The sequence below is a fragment of the Pyrgilauda ruficollis genome, unplaced genomic scaffold (genome assembly GCF_017590135.1).
Source record: "Pyrgilauda ruficollis isolate IOZ18807 unplaced genomic scaffold, ASM1759013v1 scaffold16, whole genome shotgun sequence".
Taxonomy (NCBI): Eukaryota; Metazoa; Chordata; class Aves; order Passeriformes; family Passeridae; genus Pyrgilauda; species Pyrgilauda ruficollis.
In genome coordinates this window covers 10,784,231-10,800,216 of record NW_024514764.1, presented here as the reverse complement: position 1 = coordinate 10,800,216, position 15,986 = coordinate 10,784,231, and the positions used below count along the sequence as shown (strand labels likewise).

Sequence of the window (15,986 nt, the reverse complement as noted above, 5' to 3'; positions counted from 1 at the left end):
CAAAACCACTGATACATGAAATGAAAAATACATTCAGCAGAGTGTCTTCATGGGCCACACTTATCTCCTGAAAGTGAAATTCACTTTGTGCAGTCTGTGCAAATCTCCCTGTTCCTGCCAAATAGCTTCAGGGCTTTGCCATTTACAATAGAGTGCAAAAATTTGGGGTTCTATTTGAATGTAAAAGTTTGGATTCTACTGAATTTCTAATCCTGGTGAGCTTGTTTAAGGGAAAGGATTTCCTTGTTTGAAACCCAGCTCTCCATGTCTGCTCGGTCTGGTTACTTTCTTGAAAACATCTAAAATTCCTCTTCCATGGTCACTGAGAAAATTGTACTTTCTCTAGAGAGGCAGCTTGGTTGTCAGAGGTAATCCTGCATAATAAAGTTTTCTGGGAAGTAGAAGTTTCATACATGGAAAAAGAGATTAGTTCTAGATAATTATTTATGAATATTGGTATCTATCTCTTTTACTACTGGTTTTCAGAGACCTGTTCTGAATTGAGCTGACCACGTTAGCTGGATTGAATAGACTGGAAATGCAAAATGGTAATACACATACTTTGAAGTGTCTTCACCCATTTCTGATTACTTTTCTATTTATGGCGGATATTTTTTCTTTTTTCTCCTGAAAGTTTATATAAAAGCTAGTTTTCATCTAAATTCCATGAGAGTTTTTTTTGAGGTTGCAGTTAGCATAGATCTGACTAATGGTGCATACCTGGCAAATACAGTTGTAGAGGGTTTTGTTAGGGTGGATTAATTATTCCTGTCTAATACTTAAGTAATTTGTTTTTCAAAACCCAGTGTTATTTGGGAGGGAACCATGAGTAATTTTTCAATAAAACTTGCCTGAAATTATTCTAAAAAAACCCAAAAACAAAACCACAACAACCAGAGATTATGTTAAAAACTTGCAGACCTCCAAGTTACACTGTTGTGGAGTTTGCTGGCATCAGAAATTTGCATTGCTGAAGGGAAAGCTTACTTCCTCTGAGCTTCTGCACTGACTCTTGATTGCTCTGCTTTTAGTTTGAAATAATTTGCCTTGTTGTTTTATGTAATTCTGTTAAAACTCTTTTCACCTAAGGTAATGGGAACCCCCATTCAGGTGGGCTCTGTGGCTCAGGGTGTGTAGTAGCTTGCTAATTTGTTTATTTATTTTTAACAGTTATTTTCACTGCAAAGGTGCAATGAGCTTGCTCTTTCAGATTCACAGGATGTTAAATGTTAACAAGTAAATTCTAGCAGCAAACTGTGCTCTTAAATTTCTGGTTTATGTTTGTAAGCAATGGAAACAAAAATAGTTTAAATTGTCAAAAACTAAGAAAGGGAGAAAATGGGATTAAAACCAGGGTAGCTTCACCCTTGCTCTCACTTTTCTGCATAGAGCAATAGAAGCATTTGCAATGTGCACTGCTTGAATTGTTTGAATTGATGTCATATTCTCTGTTTAATTGGAAATATTTTATATCGTAATTTGTTTGCTTCTGAAGCGTGTGAGAGGCCTTGAATTCTGGTTCTTTAACTGGTGTTCGATCTGTGTTACTAAAATGAAGTTAAAACAATGATTCAAAAATTTTATTTCATAATCCTTATTAACAAACAACATGTTCAGATCAATTTAGTATATTTCATAAGTCTCCCTTGAATTTGGTTCTTAGTTTGATACCAGGAACACATATATGTGTGTGTGACATTAATTTAGTGTGCATTGCTTTGCTTAATTGATGCTGTTAGTCAGTGCAGACCTCTTTACTGGAGGATTTAAATTTCCATTTTGACCTTTTATTAACTGAAACTGGCTGATTTTTTTTCTGCTATACTTAGAACTGTTGGCCGGGGAGATATTAATAGCTATAGAATTTAGGAATCTATTTTAAACATGTAATGTTTTTGTTAATACATGAAGTCAACCAAGGAGCAGTGAACCCTTTGTGGTTATTTACACAATAAATATATGTATTTATAGATACACTATGTAAGTATAGGTTAATATACTTACTCTTTCATCAAGACCAACAAATGGATATTTCCAGTGCTGTGTCAAGTTCCAGAATATATTTTCATCCTCCAAATCCTGGATCAATTAGCTACAATGGCATCTGAAATAAATGAGAGCAGATAAAAAATACTTTAACTACACCAGTCCTGTAGCCTGAATCTGTTCAGGATAGCTCCCAATTACATGAGATATTTTGCATCAAAGTTAAGATACATGTGGAGGTCATGCCTTGCTTTCATCAGTAACTCAGGCAGAACGGATGTGTTCCCTTGTCAATTTGATAACATTTTGTATCTACTGTACTCTCAATTGCTGCAGTAAATACTAAAGAGGAGACTCAGATTGGTGTGGGCAGGTGTAGAAAGAGGAAGAAGTAGTAAAGAACAGCATGAAAAAGAGGGGGGGGGCAAAGGGAGGTTTAAAATATTGGGAAATCAGGATCTGAATGAGAAGAGAGGGGAATTCACTAAAAGGCTTGGCAAAGTAGATCCAGTGAATTGTAGAGGTGGGTTGTGCCTTTTAGGTCTCTATTTTGGATCCTGAATTTTATCCATCTAGTCTTCGTGTATTCTGAGGTGGACTGAGTCTGCCTAACTGCGTGCCTGACATATGTGTCACTTAACAGTTTTTATTGCTTTCCCAGAATTCAATTAATTCAAAGTTTTTGTTGTATTTAGTCTCTGGCAGCTGAAAACTGGTTTATTTCTGATGGATTATATAGTGATGATTTTTGGTTGTTGTTCAGATAAGCCATTAAACATATGTGGAAAAAAGTGCATTTTAGTAAAAACCCATCCGTTTTGTGTATTGCATTGCTCAGACACCTTTTCCAGAACCCAATCCTTCACATCCCTGATTCTAAATCTGAGGAAAATCAGCAAGCATTAGTGAGCACATAGGTTATTGTTTCTTTTTAAATGTGTTCTTAACACATTTAAAAGCAGATGATGATACTGCTTTACTCTCAGGAAAATTAGCAACACTTAAAATTAGAACTAATTGCTGTTCCAAGGAAAATGCCTTTGCTGTTACAGGGGAGAATGTCAGTAATTGACAGGACACACGATGCTGTCACCATGAGTTCAGGCATATTTGCTGTGCATTAAAATGACAGTGGAATAGATCAGTTTGAGGGTATAATACATAGCAAAATTGTTCTATACAGCTATCAGAATATTAAATAAAAGGAAAAGGCTTCATAAAGTCTCATATAATCCCTCTTGGCATGGGCATATGAGCAGGTATTCAACTTTTTTCCTTTAAGTACACTGATATGATTAAATTTAACTTGACACAAGTGATGTACTGTACCATGTGATGGTAATATTTAAAAGAAAACCACTTTTCTGATTGAATACCTACTCACTATCAATTCCTGTGTAGCAGCATCTAATCAGAATTTCTTTTGCAGCTGAAATGCAAACGTGTTTGCTGTGTTCTCCATCTCACTGGGTGCGCACTCACCAAACGCAGAACTGCTTCAATATTTTTGCTATCTTATTTAATCTAATCTTCTACTATAAAAGCCAGCCAGTTCCCATTGATTAGAAACAGTTTCCAGGCTATAACTTTTCTCTCCCAGAAGTGGTGTGTGTATTTTCACTAATTCTGGAGCGTGGATGCTGTGGCTGCTGTCCAGGCCCCTGCACTGTGCAAACACAAACGCTCTTGGATGTGCTTGCTGTAGATTAGCCATATGCTTCTGCTTGACATGCCAGAGCTTTTCTCTGTGCTGCTACAGTTCTGGAAATACTTCTCCTTCCACCACCCCTTCCTTACAAAATAAAACTCTAAACCAGGAAAGGTGATTTTCATCCAGTCCCACAATATATGCTATTTTAAAATACTGTATTGTTCCAACATTTTTTTTTAAGTCTACCAGGGCAAGCACCTGTAGCACAGGCAGAGACCAGCTTTGCAGCAAGATTTACTGTCATAAGAATGTGTTCAGTTTTGTGAAGAAGGTCTAGTAGTAAAATAAATCTCCAAAGGAGATGTGCAGGGAGAGGCCATATAGACTTGAGACCAGTTTTAGTCACTATTCTGGGGGACTGTGGAAATGAAGGTACTGGCCTATTCCTTTCATAGTACCAGAAGCTTTTTAGAGATTTTACATACAACTTGCCGGTCAGTATAGTCAGTCAAAGTCTTTCCTTTGCTATAGGAACCATTAAATGATTTTGTTCATTAGCTTCATAACTGGAGATTCCTTGTAACACACTATTAATAGATTTTTGTTTGTTTTCGTCAGTTGTGACATTCAGCATTGCTTAGAAATATATTTTGCTTTGCATAAACACATCTTAGTGCCTTTTTTGTCTCCTCGTTGAGAAGGTCTTTACCTTCCTTCAGTACTGTGGCTTAGGTTGCTGATGACAAACACTGTTGGATAAACAGTTCCTTGGTAATGCTACAACAGCATCTTAACATAAACATCCACTGAAGTATGCAAATGATCTCGGTGATAAACAAGCATAGCAAAGTGTGGCTGAGGCAGGAAGCCAAGCTGTCTGTTCCTTGTGCCCAATGATATTTTGATTGTCATTTTAATCTTAGGAGTAAATAACATCAGCGATCATGTTCCATCATTTAATTTCAGTGCCAAAAAAATGAGTGCTGCTTTAACTGGCGTTAAACAAGATGGCATTGCTCTGGTAGCTGGTCATTACAGCTCAGGTCATCCATGTTCCGTTGTAAATAACAAAATGGTGGAACTCTTAATGTTAAACAGAGACTGGAAACAGAAATTCTTTGAAAGCAATGTTAAATAGTCAATGTCTAGATTTTTTTTTCCCTTTTTTCTGCCTTTCTTGTCACCCTTAACATCTCTGAATTAAGAATGTCTTACTTCTAGCTAGGCTGGACTAAAAAACCTTCCCATTTTTGGCCTCAAGTACCTGAGTGATACTTCTGTGGTTCTCTTTTGTTGCCAGGTCTTGACTCTATCACTTCTAAGCTCACATTTTGTGTCTGTCTTCATTAACCTTCTTCATAGCCATGTAAGCCTGCTAAGTATCTTCTTTCCTAATGAATGGTTTGTTCCTGCATGCAGAAGTTCTCTTTAATCGACATCTCAATCAGGCAGCTACCTTGGACTGTTTCCTCTCCTGGGTAAACCTTAGGGATTCATAACATTTCCCTGGATATGCTGAAGTCTCTTTTTCTGAAGCCCAGTTTTATAACTCTGCTGCTGACTTTCCTGGTCTTCCTCCAAATTCCCAAAGTCAGTCATGTCATTGTCTTTATGGAGCTCACCACATAAATGAAACTCTTAAATTTACCTGGTTTAAGCAAAGCAAAACAAAACAAACCAGCTTGCGTTTGATCATTTGGCACAGCTGTGCAGGAATTGTTGTCGTTTAACCCGGCTCATTCTGGCTTTCAAAACCACCCTGTATCCAAATAGCTGAGCAGGGATGATCTGTCAGCTTTGCTGCTCAAGGCAGCTTAGGCACTGCATTCTCATTTCCCACCCTAGCTGACTGTGTTCAGTGTTTTATTTCAGGTGAGTCAAGTAATGATCCCCCATTTGTGGTACTGAGGCTGGGACCTGTATCCCACGTGATGGATGAATTGTGGTGCTGCCCTAGGAAATGATTCACTGTGAGGGATTATGAAGAGAAATGTCCCCTTTCTTTTCCGAGGCTCCATCAGAGCTCAGCAGTGAAAGATTGTGCCTCTGGTTAAAAGAGGTCATTTAAAGTGTCCAGTTTAGAGAGGTGACATTGGCAGCTCCAGCTCCACTGAGTGCTGCTGCCCTTGGGCTTGGGAGGTGGCTCTGCTCACTCTGGTACAGCCACTTCACCTGTGCCTTTGTGAAGCACATCAAGGTCTGCAAAGGTCTCCAGTCCCGTGTTCTTGTTCTGTGTATAATCCTTGTGGCACTCTTCACTCATCCTGCCCAGTATTTAGTTTTTATCACCATCTGATCACTAATTAGGTAGCATGAAACTCTGATCCCATTTCTCTCTGGCACAAATGGCTCACAGGAATGTTTTTTCAGCACATGGCTGTAGGTTCACCACATTCTGTGGCTGAGGATTGTGTGAATATTTGGCTCTATTCTATGCTGTGTCCATAGCAAAGCCAACTGAAACTCCAGATGAACTGGCATCTCTAAAATGGGAATAACTTGGTGACAACTGTTAATATCAATGAGATTCAATTGCTCCATTTAGGGACTTAAAAGAATCAGCTGCCTCCAGTCCCAATCTCCTGAAAAATTTAATCAGTTTTTTTTGGGGTAAACTGGAATTGAGGTGTTGAATTCTACTTACAACAAATCTTGAATGCATAATTTTAGCTATAAGAACTTATCAGATTTCTAGAAATAATCTGTTGAAAATCATTTACCTGCAACTGTTTTTGGATTTGAATGTGCTCAGTTTTCTCAGCAGACTCCAAACCTTTGGAGAGTTCAATCCTTTACCAGTGAGGTGTCATTTAGAGAAATTTTTTGACTCAAATTCTGGAAATACCTATTTGCCTGTTCATGGGTTACAAGGCAGGAACTGTCTCAGTGGAATGAGTTACAAAGCACAATGCAGGATTCTGTCTGCACCAGGCAAAGTCTTGCTGCATAAGCATGGTTTGTCACCTGGGTTAGTATGTCCCATATCTTCAGTGTTGCAGTAAAGGAAAAAAAAATTAAAAAATCACTTTATTAGAAAAATAAGAAAATGGATTTACTATTTTTGTTACAATCCAGCTTTAAAAGGTGGCAGTGGTTTTTGATACATTAATATTTGAAATAAAGTTTATTTCAGAAATAAAAATGCAGATGAAATCAGAAAACATATGGCTGTAGTTACTGTTTTAGAGGTCATGCAGAAGGTAGAGAAAACTACTCCTTTCTATGGAGATGTAAGGCAGTGTTCCTCTACATATGCGAAGAATGGTAACATTTGGCAGAAAATGAAAACGTGTCATAGTGCACAGCATTAAATTAAATCATTTGTGAAACTTGTCTTGCCTGCACTGTAAGAATTGCCACTTCCATACTGCTCTGGCTGTGGATTAAACAAATGCAAACATATTTTTGTAAGGAAACATTGCAAACACATCTCAAAGAACTGAGACATTGTTTCTTGAGGACGGAAATAGGCTAGAAGTTGTAACTAGTCTCTTCTTTCTGAGCAAATCCTTTATGAAGACATCAAATAGGATAAAAGTATAAAATCCATTTTGAAGCTATTCTGCTACTGTTGAAACCACATGGAATCACAGAATGATTCAGATTAAAAGGGAATTTCAGAAGCTGTCTAATCCCAATATCCCTTTTAAATCAGGGGTAACTACACAGATTAGGTGGCTCAGGGGCTTTTAGAGTTCAGGTTTGAAAGTCTCCAGGATGCCATAGCCTCTCTGAGCAGCATTTTCCTGTGCTTAGCTTCCCTCATATTCATTATCTTATTCTTTGGAGCAAATCAGAATTTCCCTTTTGGCAACTTTTAGCTATTGCTCCTTGTTCTGTCACTCTGTACCTGCGGGTTCTGTCCCTGTAACCTTTGGTTAAGTGGAAGAAGATGCAATTAAGTGTCTGAGCCCTCCCTTCTGCAGGCGATGCTGAACCAGCTGCCTCAGCCTCTGTCATGTGCTCCAGCCCTGCAGCTGCCCTGGCAACCCACCACTGCACTCCCAAACACATCTCCTGTCCTGAGGCACCCCAGACTGGTGTTCCAGATGCTCTCCCAAGTGCTGTGCCGGGAGGAACAATCCCTTTCCTCACCTCACTGACCGCCCTTTGCTAATGCAGCCTGCAGAGCAGTTCGCATTTGCTGCCTGGAAGGCAGAGCGCTGCTTCGGACCCAGCTCTGCTCACCAGGACTCAGCCTTTGCTGCAGAGCTGCTCTCTGGCCAGGCAGTCAGGGCCTGGGCCAGTGTGAGGGATTATCCTGTCCCAAGAGCAGCACTTGGCCAGGTTCTTGTCAGCCCACTCCTGTAGCTCCTCCAGAGCCCCATAACTGCTCCCTGTTTGCTGCCCTGTGGGAATTTGCATCCTGACACTTCACATATGTCTTTTGTGAAGATCAGTTCAACAGTTTTGGACCTGGTCATGATCCCCAAGGGCTGGAAATCATAGCTGAGTTAAAATTTTAAAGGCTAGCTGCTACCCCCTTTAAAATCCTGTATTCCAGATGGCTTTTCATGCACCTTTTATGTTAATAATCCAACCCTTTATTTTTGCTCTCTTTCCTTGCTGTTTGGGTACAAGGATGCTGCATCATCCTCAGTATGCTCTCGTAAAGGTGTAAGATAAATGAGGTGGAGTTTCCTCTGCTGACTTGTGGAAAATGATGAGATCCTTTTATACTTAACTCTTTTTAAAGGAAATTTTAAGAATCATTTGTCATTGTAGATATACCTGACTTCTTCAAAGTGTCTTGCTCTTAAGGCCATTTTGGAGAGTTGTTTTCCAAATGTGACATAAATTTTTTTCCAAGGGAAATATGGTGGAATACAAGGTTGAGCTGCAGTTGGGAAGACCTTAAGAGTCAGAGTTGAGAAAGTGAGGGAGAGGCAGAAAACTTAAAAAGAAGGATTTAGATGTTAATGTGGAAGCAAAAAAATCAGCGTGGCAGAATCATGTCCACTTGGGCCATTGGAAATAGCAGGATAAAGATTTGCCATGTAGGATAAGGAAAGCTCTGGTAATAAATGACAGTGTCAAAAAAGTCAGTTGAAAATTTCAGCAGCTGGAAGGAGTGAAGGTGTTGGAGGGAAGGCTTTCTCCATGTGTAGTGGTGTGTCCATAGTATTATGTGAATTCAGGCTAAGTTTTGGCAAGTAGTTTGCTGCTTTCAGTGAAATGTAAGTAAATGTCCTTTGCAGGCTGTCGGAGGTTTCAGTTGCTGAAATTCTTTTCCATACCTCAGGCACTGACACAGAGTGAACATGTCATTATCAAACACACATGCAGCTGTAGCAAAAGCACAGACTTTTATTGGAATACAGTATTTTATATGTAAAAAAGATCAAAAGTAAATGTTCCTCTGCAATGGGTGAATCGAAATGGTACTTTCCTGCTAAGGTAGCAAAGAGATTCTCTTTTGCTTACTTATTGTTAGCTTTTCCCCCTATGCTCGCTGCAAAAGTTATTCTGCATTATCTTTCTTACTTTTGAAAGCTGAATTTGGCTTTGTCCTGTACCTTCCGAAAAAGAGAGGTGGCTGGAGGATTCATTTTGTGTGATTGCAGAAGCAAATGATGCGATTCAAGTGGCCTGGTCAGATAATTAAGCTACAGCAGAGAAAGCTCGCAGAGTCAGTTGTGATTATCAGTTCAGTGTGGTTGGATGTCTGATTCCTTCTGAAAAATCTGAAGTGGCTGCTTTTATTGTCATTAATTGGGGAGTGCCAGCAACAAATCTGGAAGAATTACACTGCCACTTTAAAGAATTCCAATATATTTCAGTTGGAATATAAGTTTAATGATGAATTGATGACTGTTTGTTGCTCTGCCCACCCCTTTGAATTGGAAGGTTTGTTAGAATAATTCCAGTGTTACGTGTCTGCCCTGCTTCTGAACCCTGATGTCTGTAGGCAGACTGCAGCAGAGTGGCAATAAATGTGTATTCTGTGGGGCTGTCTGAATCTCTTTAGTTGTTTGGGTTTTTTTTTTTTTTTTTTTTTTTTTTTTTTTAATTATTTTTATTTTCTTTATTTCTTTAGATAGGAGTTCAATAATTTTGAAGCTATCTCTGGAGCATCTAAGAAAGTTCCTTTTAACAGTGAAGCATTAGGTTGCCTAAAGCGCCTCACAGAACTAAACCTTGGTAGCACTTCTGAAATATTTCCCCTGCTGAGCGAGAGGGATGTCATGACATGAAAGAAAAAAGGAAACAATATTTCATTTGAATGGAAGGATAAAGTAGATTTAATCTAAACCAGGCTAGTTCAGTATCGGCGGTTTGCTTGTGGCGTTCAGCAATTTTAAAATCAGAACCTTATTGGTATTAGCTGTGCCACATGGAGGAGGAATTAATCCCATGGAAATGCACGTGTGTAACGGGACATCGTAGCTGTCACAAATCCAGAGCCCTGGAAGTTCAGGGTGTTTTGGGTCTCTCAATACAGCCGTGTTAATTTTAAAACAAAAACCTTCAGCTTCCGGCAACTTCCACAGTAGCATTTCCAATGTTTTTTAAACAGCTATTAATGTAGTCAAGCTGTGTTTTTCCCTCCTTCTCCGTGCAATCATCTGCTCAGCGGCGCGCTCCAGGAGCGGTAGCAGGAGCCAGAGGAGTGGCCTGCTGTGACTGATGGGGCGCGGCCCCCGCTGCAGGAGCCACATCTGGATCAGGTTTTGGGAGCGCTCCGATGGCGAGGGCCAGGTCAGCGAGCCCTGCACGGGCTCCCCCTCCCTCAGCACCCCGAGTCCCTCACCCTGCACGCCCCGCTCGGCTCGCAGCCCCCAGCCAGCACTGACGCTCCTTTTGGGCAGATGCTGCATGGCCTGGGAGCAGAGCAGCTGCTAAGTTTATGGAGAATACAGGCAGCACCATGGTACAGCAGGTATTTTCACTTTTATTTTCGCTTGAAACTCTTGGTTTTTAGTCAAGCCAGGGCAGTTCATCTAAACAGCTGCAGAACTGCATGCAGGTCTTCTAAGGCACATTTTGATGCTTAAATCTGAAGGAGGGCAAGCTATGGGGAATCACGTTTTTGATAGATGTAACTGAGCCCTTAGAACCAGCAGGTTTGCAGAGAAATGTTGCATTTTTCTTCTTTGTTTCTGTGCCCTAAGGATACGATGCAGTTTGGCTCATTTAACTGCAGTACAGGAGGCTTTCTGTAAATGTGAAATATCTCTTGCCAAAGAAACAAAATGCACCAAATGGAAAATAGAGCAAAACAAACAATAAACTGTGAGTTTGACTTCACAATGCAGGCAAGCAGAAAGGTTTTCATTGAATACATTGTAATGCTGTAAATGTGTTTTTAAGAAAAAGAAACACTGTATAAGAAATGTTTTCTGTGCTCTCTCCTTTGTGTACAAACATAACATGCTTGCTTTATTATGTTTTGACACTTTTTATACATTTCTTAATTATGAAGTCTTTTCAGAAGAGGAGATGCTGAAAAGTCATCTGAGATAGTAGGAGCAGTTTAAATTCTAAGCTTTTCTTCAAATGGGGTAACATGGATGAAATAGGAGAACCTTCACTTACCTACATCGGAATCCTTTCTTTTTGGTTCTTTAGAGTTCAACATTTAACCAGAAAGCAATAAATTTGATTTTATACACTGCCACGTAAAGCATATTTTTCAGTTGAAATGTGGTTTTCATTAAGACTCGGGCCAGAACATTTAGCAGAGCCTGACTGTCTGCCCATCCTTTGTTCTCCTTGCTGTTGCCAACAACCACTTTTTTACAAAACCGTGCACAAAGTGAGCATGAAGGGGTCATTTAATCTTAAAGATACTTGGAACTGGGTCTGAAGGGACAACTTCTGTTTAGCCTCTCCAGCCTGGGTGGGATTAAGCTGTGCCTGTGTACTGTCATACACAGGTTTGAAATTACTCTAATACCTGAGTTCATAGGCTAATTTAGGATCAATATTTCCTCTTGCTTTTAGGGCCATTTCATATTTTCAACTTAATGCAGTAGAATTTATTATTTCTTTTATTCATTTCAGTTCACTGCATTTTAAAGAGCACAATAAAGGAACATTTTAGGTGATTCTATGTAAAGAATTTTTGGTAGATTCAGCAATCTTTTGAATAGATTTTAAAATCTATTCAAGTGTATCTCTTGTGTAGTCTTGGGTTTCCATCAACCACATGTAGACACAAATGTGTGATATCTGACACTTCATTGTTCCTGACAGAAATTAGTATTTTGAACAATTGGCTTTGGCTATTATTAGCCAAGTAAATAGTAAAGAACTTGTTTAAACATACATGTTTTTATATTCCATTGTAATACCTTCTCTGTTGAATTAATTATGAATAATAAATTCACAGTAATTTTAAAGTTTAGGAAAGGCTTCAGTAGTCACTTGGTTTAAGGGATAATATCTCAGATTTATTGTCACCATCGTTTTAAACTTGGGGCCTGCAGTAGCATGTGCAAGTCTAATTTCTTTAATGTCCCCTGTCTTCCAACAATTAAATGAACCTGCAGAGCCTGCACTGATAATCTTGTCTGTCAGTTCTCTGCTGTAAGCATAGTGGGGTTGGTTTCTTCAATGGCAAGGCTGTAAATCTCTGAATATGTACAAGTTATTAAAAAAAAAAGACAAATTCCTGACCCTTCATTGTTTACTTATTAATGGGGTCTCAGTTGTTTATAAGAGAACCAGACCTCAGCTGAACAAGTCTAATGGAAGAGGTAGAAGAGTCTCAGCATTGTGGAGATTCTGAAATTGCCAGTGCAATTCGCCATTTTGTGATAAATCTAAAAAGTTTGGAATTGCTGGTAAAAATAATGGAAAAGTTCAACCCTCTTAATTAAATATGAGCTGTAATTAGCACTAGGTGTGGATGCTTTGAATATTAATTAGGGTCCTCATGGAACTGCTGTCAAGGTTAATGAGAAACAGTGGGGGTCTCAGCAACATCTGGTTTAGGACTGGAGGTGGTACAAAACCCCTTAGATGAGATGCACCTGGACATCACCCCTTGGTCCCTCTGTTGCCATTGCTGCTCTTTCTTAACAGCTGCTGGCTCTGATGCCGTGTTCAGCATCTGACAGCAAGGAAAAGCTTAAGGACCAGCACTAACCAGCCCCTGTGTTTCAAAACCAGCACAGTGAAAATGCTTATAGAGGCAGAATCTGGATTTGCTTTTGTTCCTTCTTATCCCTTGCTCAAGTCCCTCCTGAAACAGCTGATTAAAAAATTTAAGGTTGGCTGCCTCCCACACAAGTTTTAAAAGTACTTCTTTAACATTTAATGAGTGTCTCTGGTGTAATCCAGTCATTCCTGGGTTTTGCTTCATCTGGACTTAAAACTTTTTTTAATAGTGAAAATATTAGGTAAAAGAAATAAGAAAGGAGCTTGATGATTTTAATATTAGAGGGTAAAAGTACACATTTTAAAAAGTTTTTAACCTCCACAGTCATTTAACAGGGCCAGTTTCAGTGCAGCAGTAACCTTGCTAAGACTGTAGATATGCAAACAAATCTTGGTGACTTAACCCTGTGAAGTCAGTAAATGACACTGGTTGTCTGGTAAAGATGGTTGAATGAAGCAATGGAAACCACTTGCTCAATGCCATACATTAAACCAGCAGCAAAGATGGGATTAGAATTAGGGAGGGTTTGGTTGCTAATATAAAGTTCTAATTTTTTCAGACACACTGAGTGCCTCTTAGAAAGGAAAATTCAGTTTTCTCTTTTAAGCCTGTCGAGTACCAGTACTTAACTCCTGTGTGAATTCGTAAAAGCTCTTGAGTTTAGGATGAGTTCAGATGAGAGAGCTGATGTCTGAATTAGCTGAAATTGGCTGGAAATGCCCTTAAGTACAAAGTACAGAGGAATGTCTTTTATTCATCTACCCTATTTTAAATTGGGAAATCAAGGACTGATGAACACGAATAAAATCCCTGCAATAGTCTTGGGCAAGTGCTTGTACATGCATTGGTGGGAGAATGATGGAGTAGTTTCAAAGGTAATTAAATTATGAATGTGCATTTTTACATTCCTTGCTTATTAGTGGGATAATTTTATTATGTAAATTAGTTTATCTGAGTTTGGGATAGTCCCTGTACTAATGGCCTCTAAAGCTGTCTCAGGCAAAATCTCATTCTGGACAGTTTTGATATAGGTTCAGAATGATTGTAGTGTACATTTCCTCTGCTAGAATTATTGCTTTTTGGTGTGGGGAAAACATTTAGTCAGAAGTTGTATAATTGATAAATTAACAGGCTTGGCTATTCTTTATAATATCAAATGGAAATATGGATCTCTCTGTAAAGACATGAGGCTAGTGTTATTAATGCTACAGGCTAATTGTGGTGTGGAAATGAAATACTGCTGTCTTCAAATATAAAACCTTTAAAGTTCTTAAATCTCTTTCTCTTGACATAGAATTTTTTCTTTTATGTTATTTAAGCGTTTGAACTGATGCACTTGTAGATTCAAATACTTAGTATTTTGACTAGATCTCATGACTATTTTGCATTTGTGGCACGCAATTGCTCAATGAAGAGTACCTCAAAGTATTCTGAATATCTCAGGGCATTATTGCACATAGGTATTTTTAGTGTTTGTTAACAGTATGCAGCCAAATCCTGTGTTGCCTATGTTGTGTTCTGTAAATCGTCAGCCAGAGTGATCACAGACTGGGGGCTGAGCTTACCCAACCTCTGAGCTGGCAGTTGTGCTCAGGAACCTTTGGAATAAACTGGCTTTGTCCCTTTTCCTTGTCTGAGTTGAGGCATCATTAGTGCAAGCAGATTTCACTGACCTTTCCCGCCAAAAGACTAGTCTACAATTATCCAGCAAGCAGTAGATTTGTTTGTCTAATTATAATAATATTTAATAGGGTTAGCAGAATGCATTTAATGCAGAGAAGAAATATCCTCCTGAAGGAACAGCCGCTGTGCCCCTTTCAGGCCAGGATGCTCTCATGGCTCTCTGCGTTACGGGTGCAGGACCTTCGCTTATTTTATCTCGCGCCACGTTTCTTCCTTTTTTTATTATTATTTTTTTTCCCTTTGATTTCCACAGGGTAATCAGGAAGCTACAGCACCTCCTGACACAATGGCACAGCCTTATGCCTCAGCCCAGTTCGCTCCACCTCAGAACGGTATCCCTGCAGAATACACAGCCCCACATCCGCATCCAGCTCCAGACTACACAGGCCAAACCACTGTTCCAGAGCACACGTTAAACATGTACCCTCCTGCTCAGACACACTCCGAACAGAGTGCAGCTGACACAAATGCACAAACTGTCTCCGGCACAGCCACAGTAAGTCAAGGTTACTGCTCTTTCTAAAGCTCTGTGTTTTGTGTGTACTTATCAATAACATTTTTTCCTTGACACGCTTCGTTTGTGTCAGGCTTAGGCACCGTGTTAAGGCTGAAAGTCTGTCAGAGTTTGCTGTTGAACATGGAGAATGTATTTTCACTGGTTTTGGAGCTTCTTAGTAAGTGTTGGAGCTTTGTAGAACCTGGAGTTTCATTTTCAACAGTGTTAGACAAAATGATTAATAGCCAACCCATGAATCACAGTATAAATTTTAATTAAGTCCAATATGGAAAAACACTACACATGAGTGTTTGTAGGCATTCATTTGCTGGGTCAAAGAAAGCAACCAAAAACCCCTAACCAGACTAGTTTGATTAATTCTATGACCTCTGTGTTTTCGACACAAGCAGCTTTAATAAAAGTGTTACTTGAATGATCCTGTACAGAATTTACCGTGTGAATTAGTATTGTAAAGAGCATGTCTGCAATATTGTATTTTCTAGAGAGCTTGTTTGTGCAGCCATTACCCAAGTTGTGTGTGGATCTGTGCTAAACAGAGCAGAAATGATAGACTTTCCGTCTATTTGATTTATATGTGAAGTTCTGAAGTGTCATGAATTATGCAAGAGGCTCCTTGGATGGCTCTACCTTGTAATTTAAGTCACAAATTTCACACACTGATAGTTTAGTGTTTCTGTCTTAATTCTAGAGTGGGATCCAATATATCCAGTGCCAAGAGCTGGCAGGTTTCTGAGCCATCAAGCAGCCCTGTGTTACATGTGCAGGATGGAGCACAGGACAGGCAGTGCTTGAAGCATCTCTCCTGGCTGTCCTCATCCTTGCCTCAGCCATTCTCCGTGCCTCAGCTTACCTCCCTTTCCTTCCTGGCTCATATCCAGCCTAAAAGGTTTCATGCATTAGGGCAAGAAGAAAAGGAAAGCACATTCTCTTAAATGAGCTCTGCAAATTTATGTTTATTGCCATGCCACTCATTTCTTTATACAGGTTGTGCAAGAAAGGAAAGCAATAGCAAAGGCACCAGAGAATATTCCTTGCTATTATAACAA

The 15,986-nt window shown here is 39.4% G+C and overlaps 1 protein-coding gene across 6 annotated transcripts in view; it reads left to right on the top strand.

Moving 5' to 3' along the window:
• Positions 1 to 15,986, top strand: part of RBFOX1 (RNA binding fox-1 homolog 1) — a 1,143,576-nt gene that overhangs the window by 1,002,078 nt on the left and 125,512 nt on the right. For all 6 annotated transcript variants that reach the window (XM_041462423.1, XM_041462429.1, XM_041462428.1 and 3 more), the window contains one exon: positions 14,677 to 14,919. In XM_041462423.1, the coding sequence (XP_041318357.1) occupies positions 14,677 to 14,919 (243 nt within the window). The remainder of the gene's footprint in view (positions 1 to 14,676; positions 14,920 to 15,986) is intronic.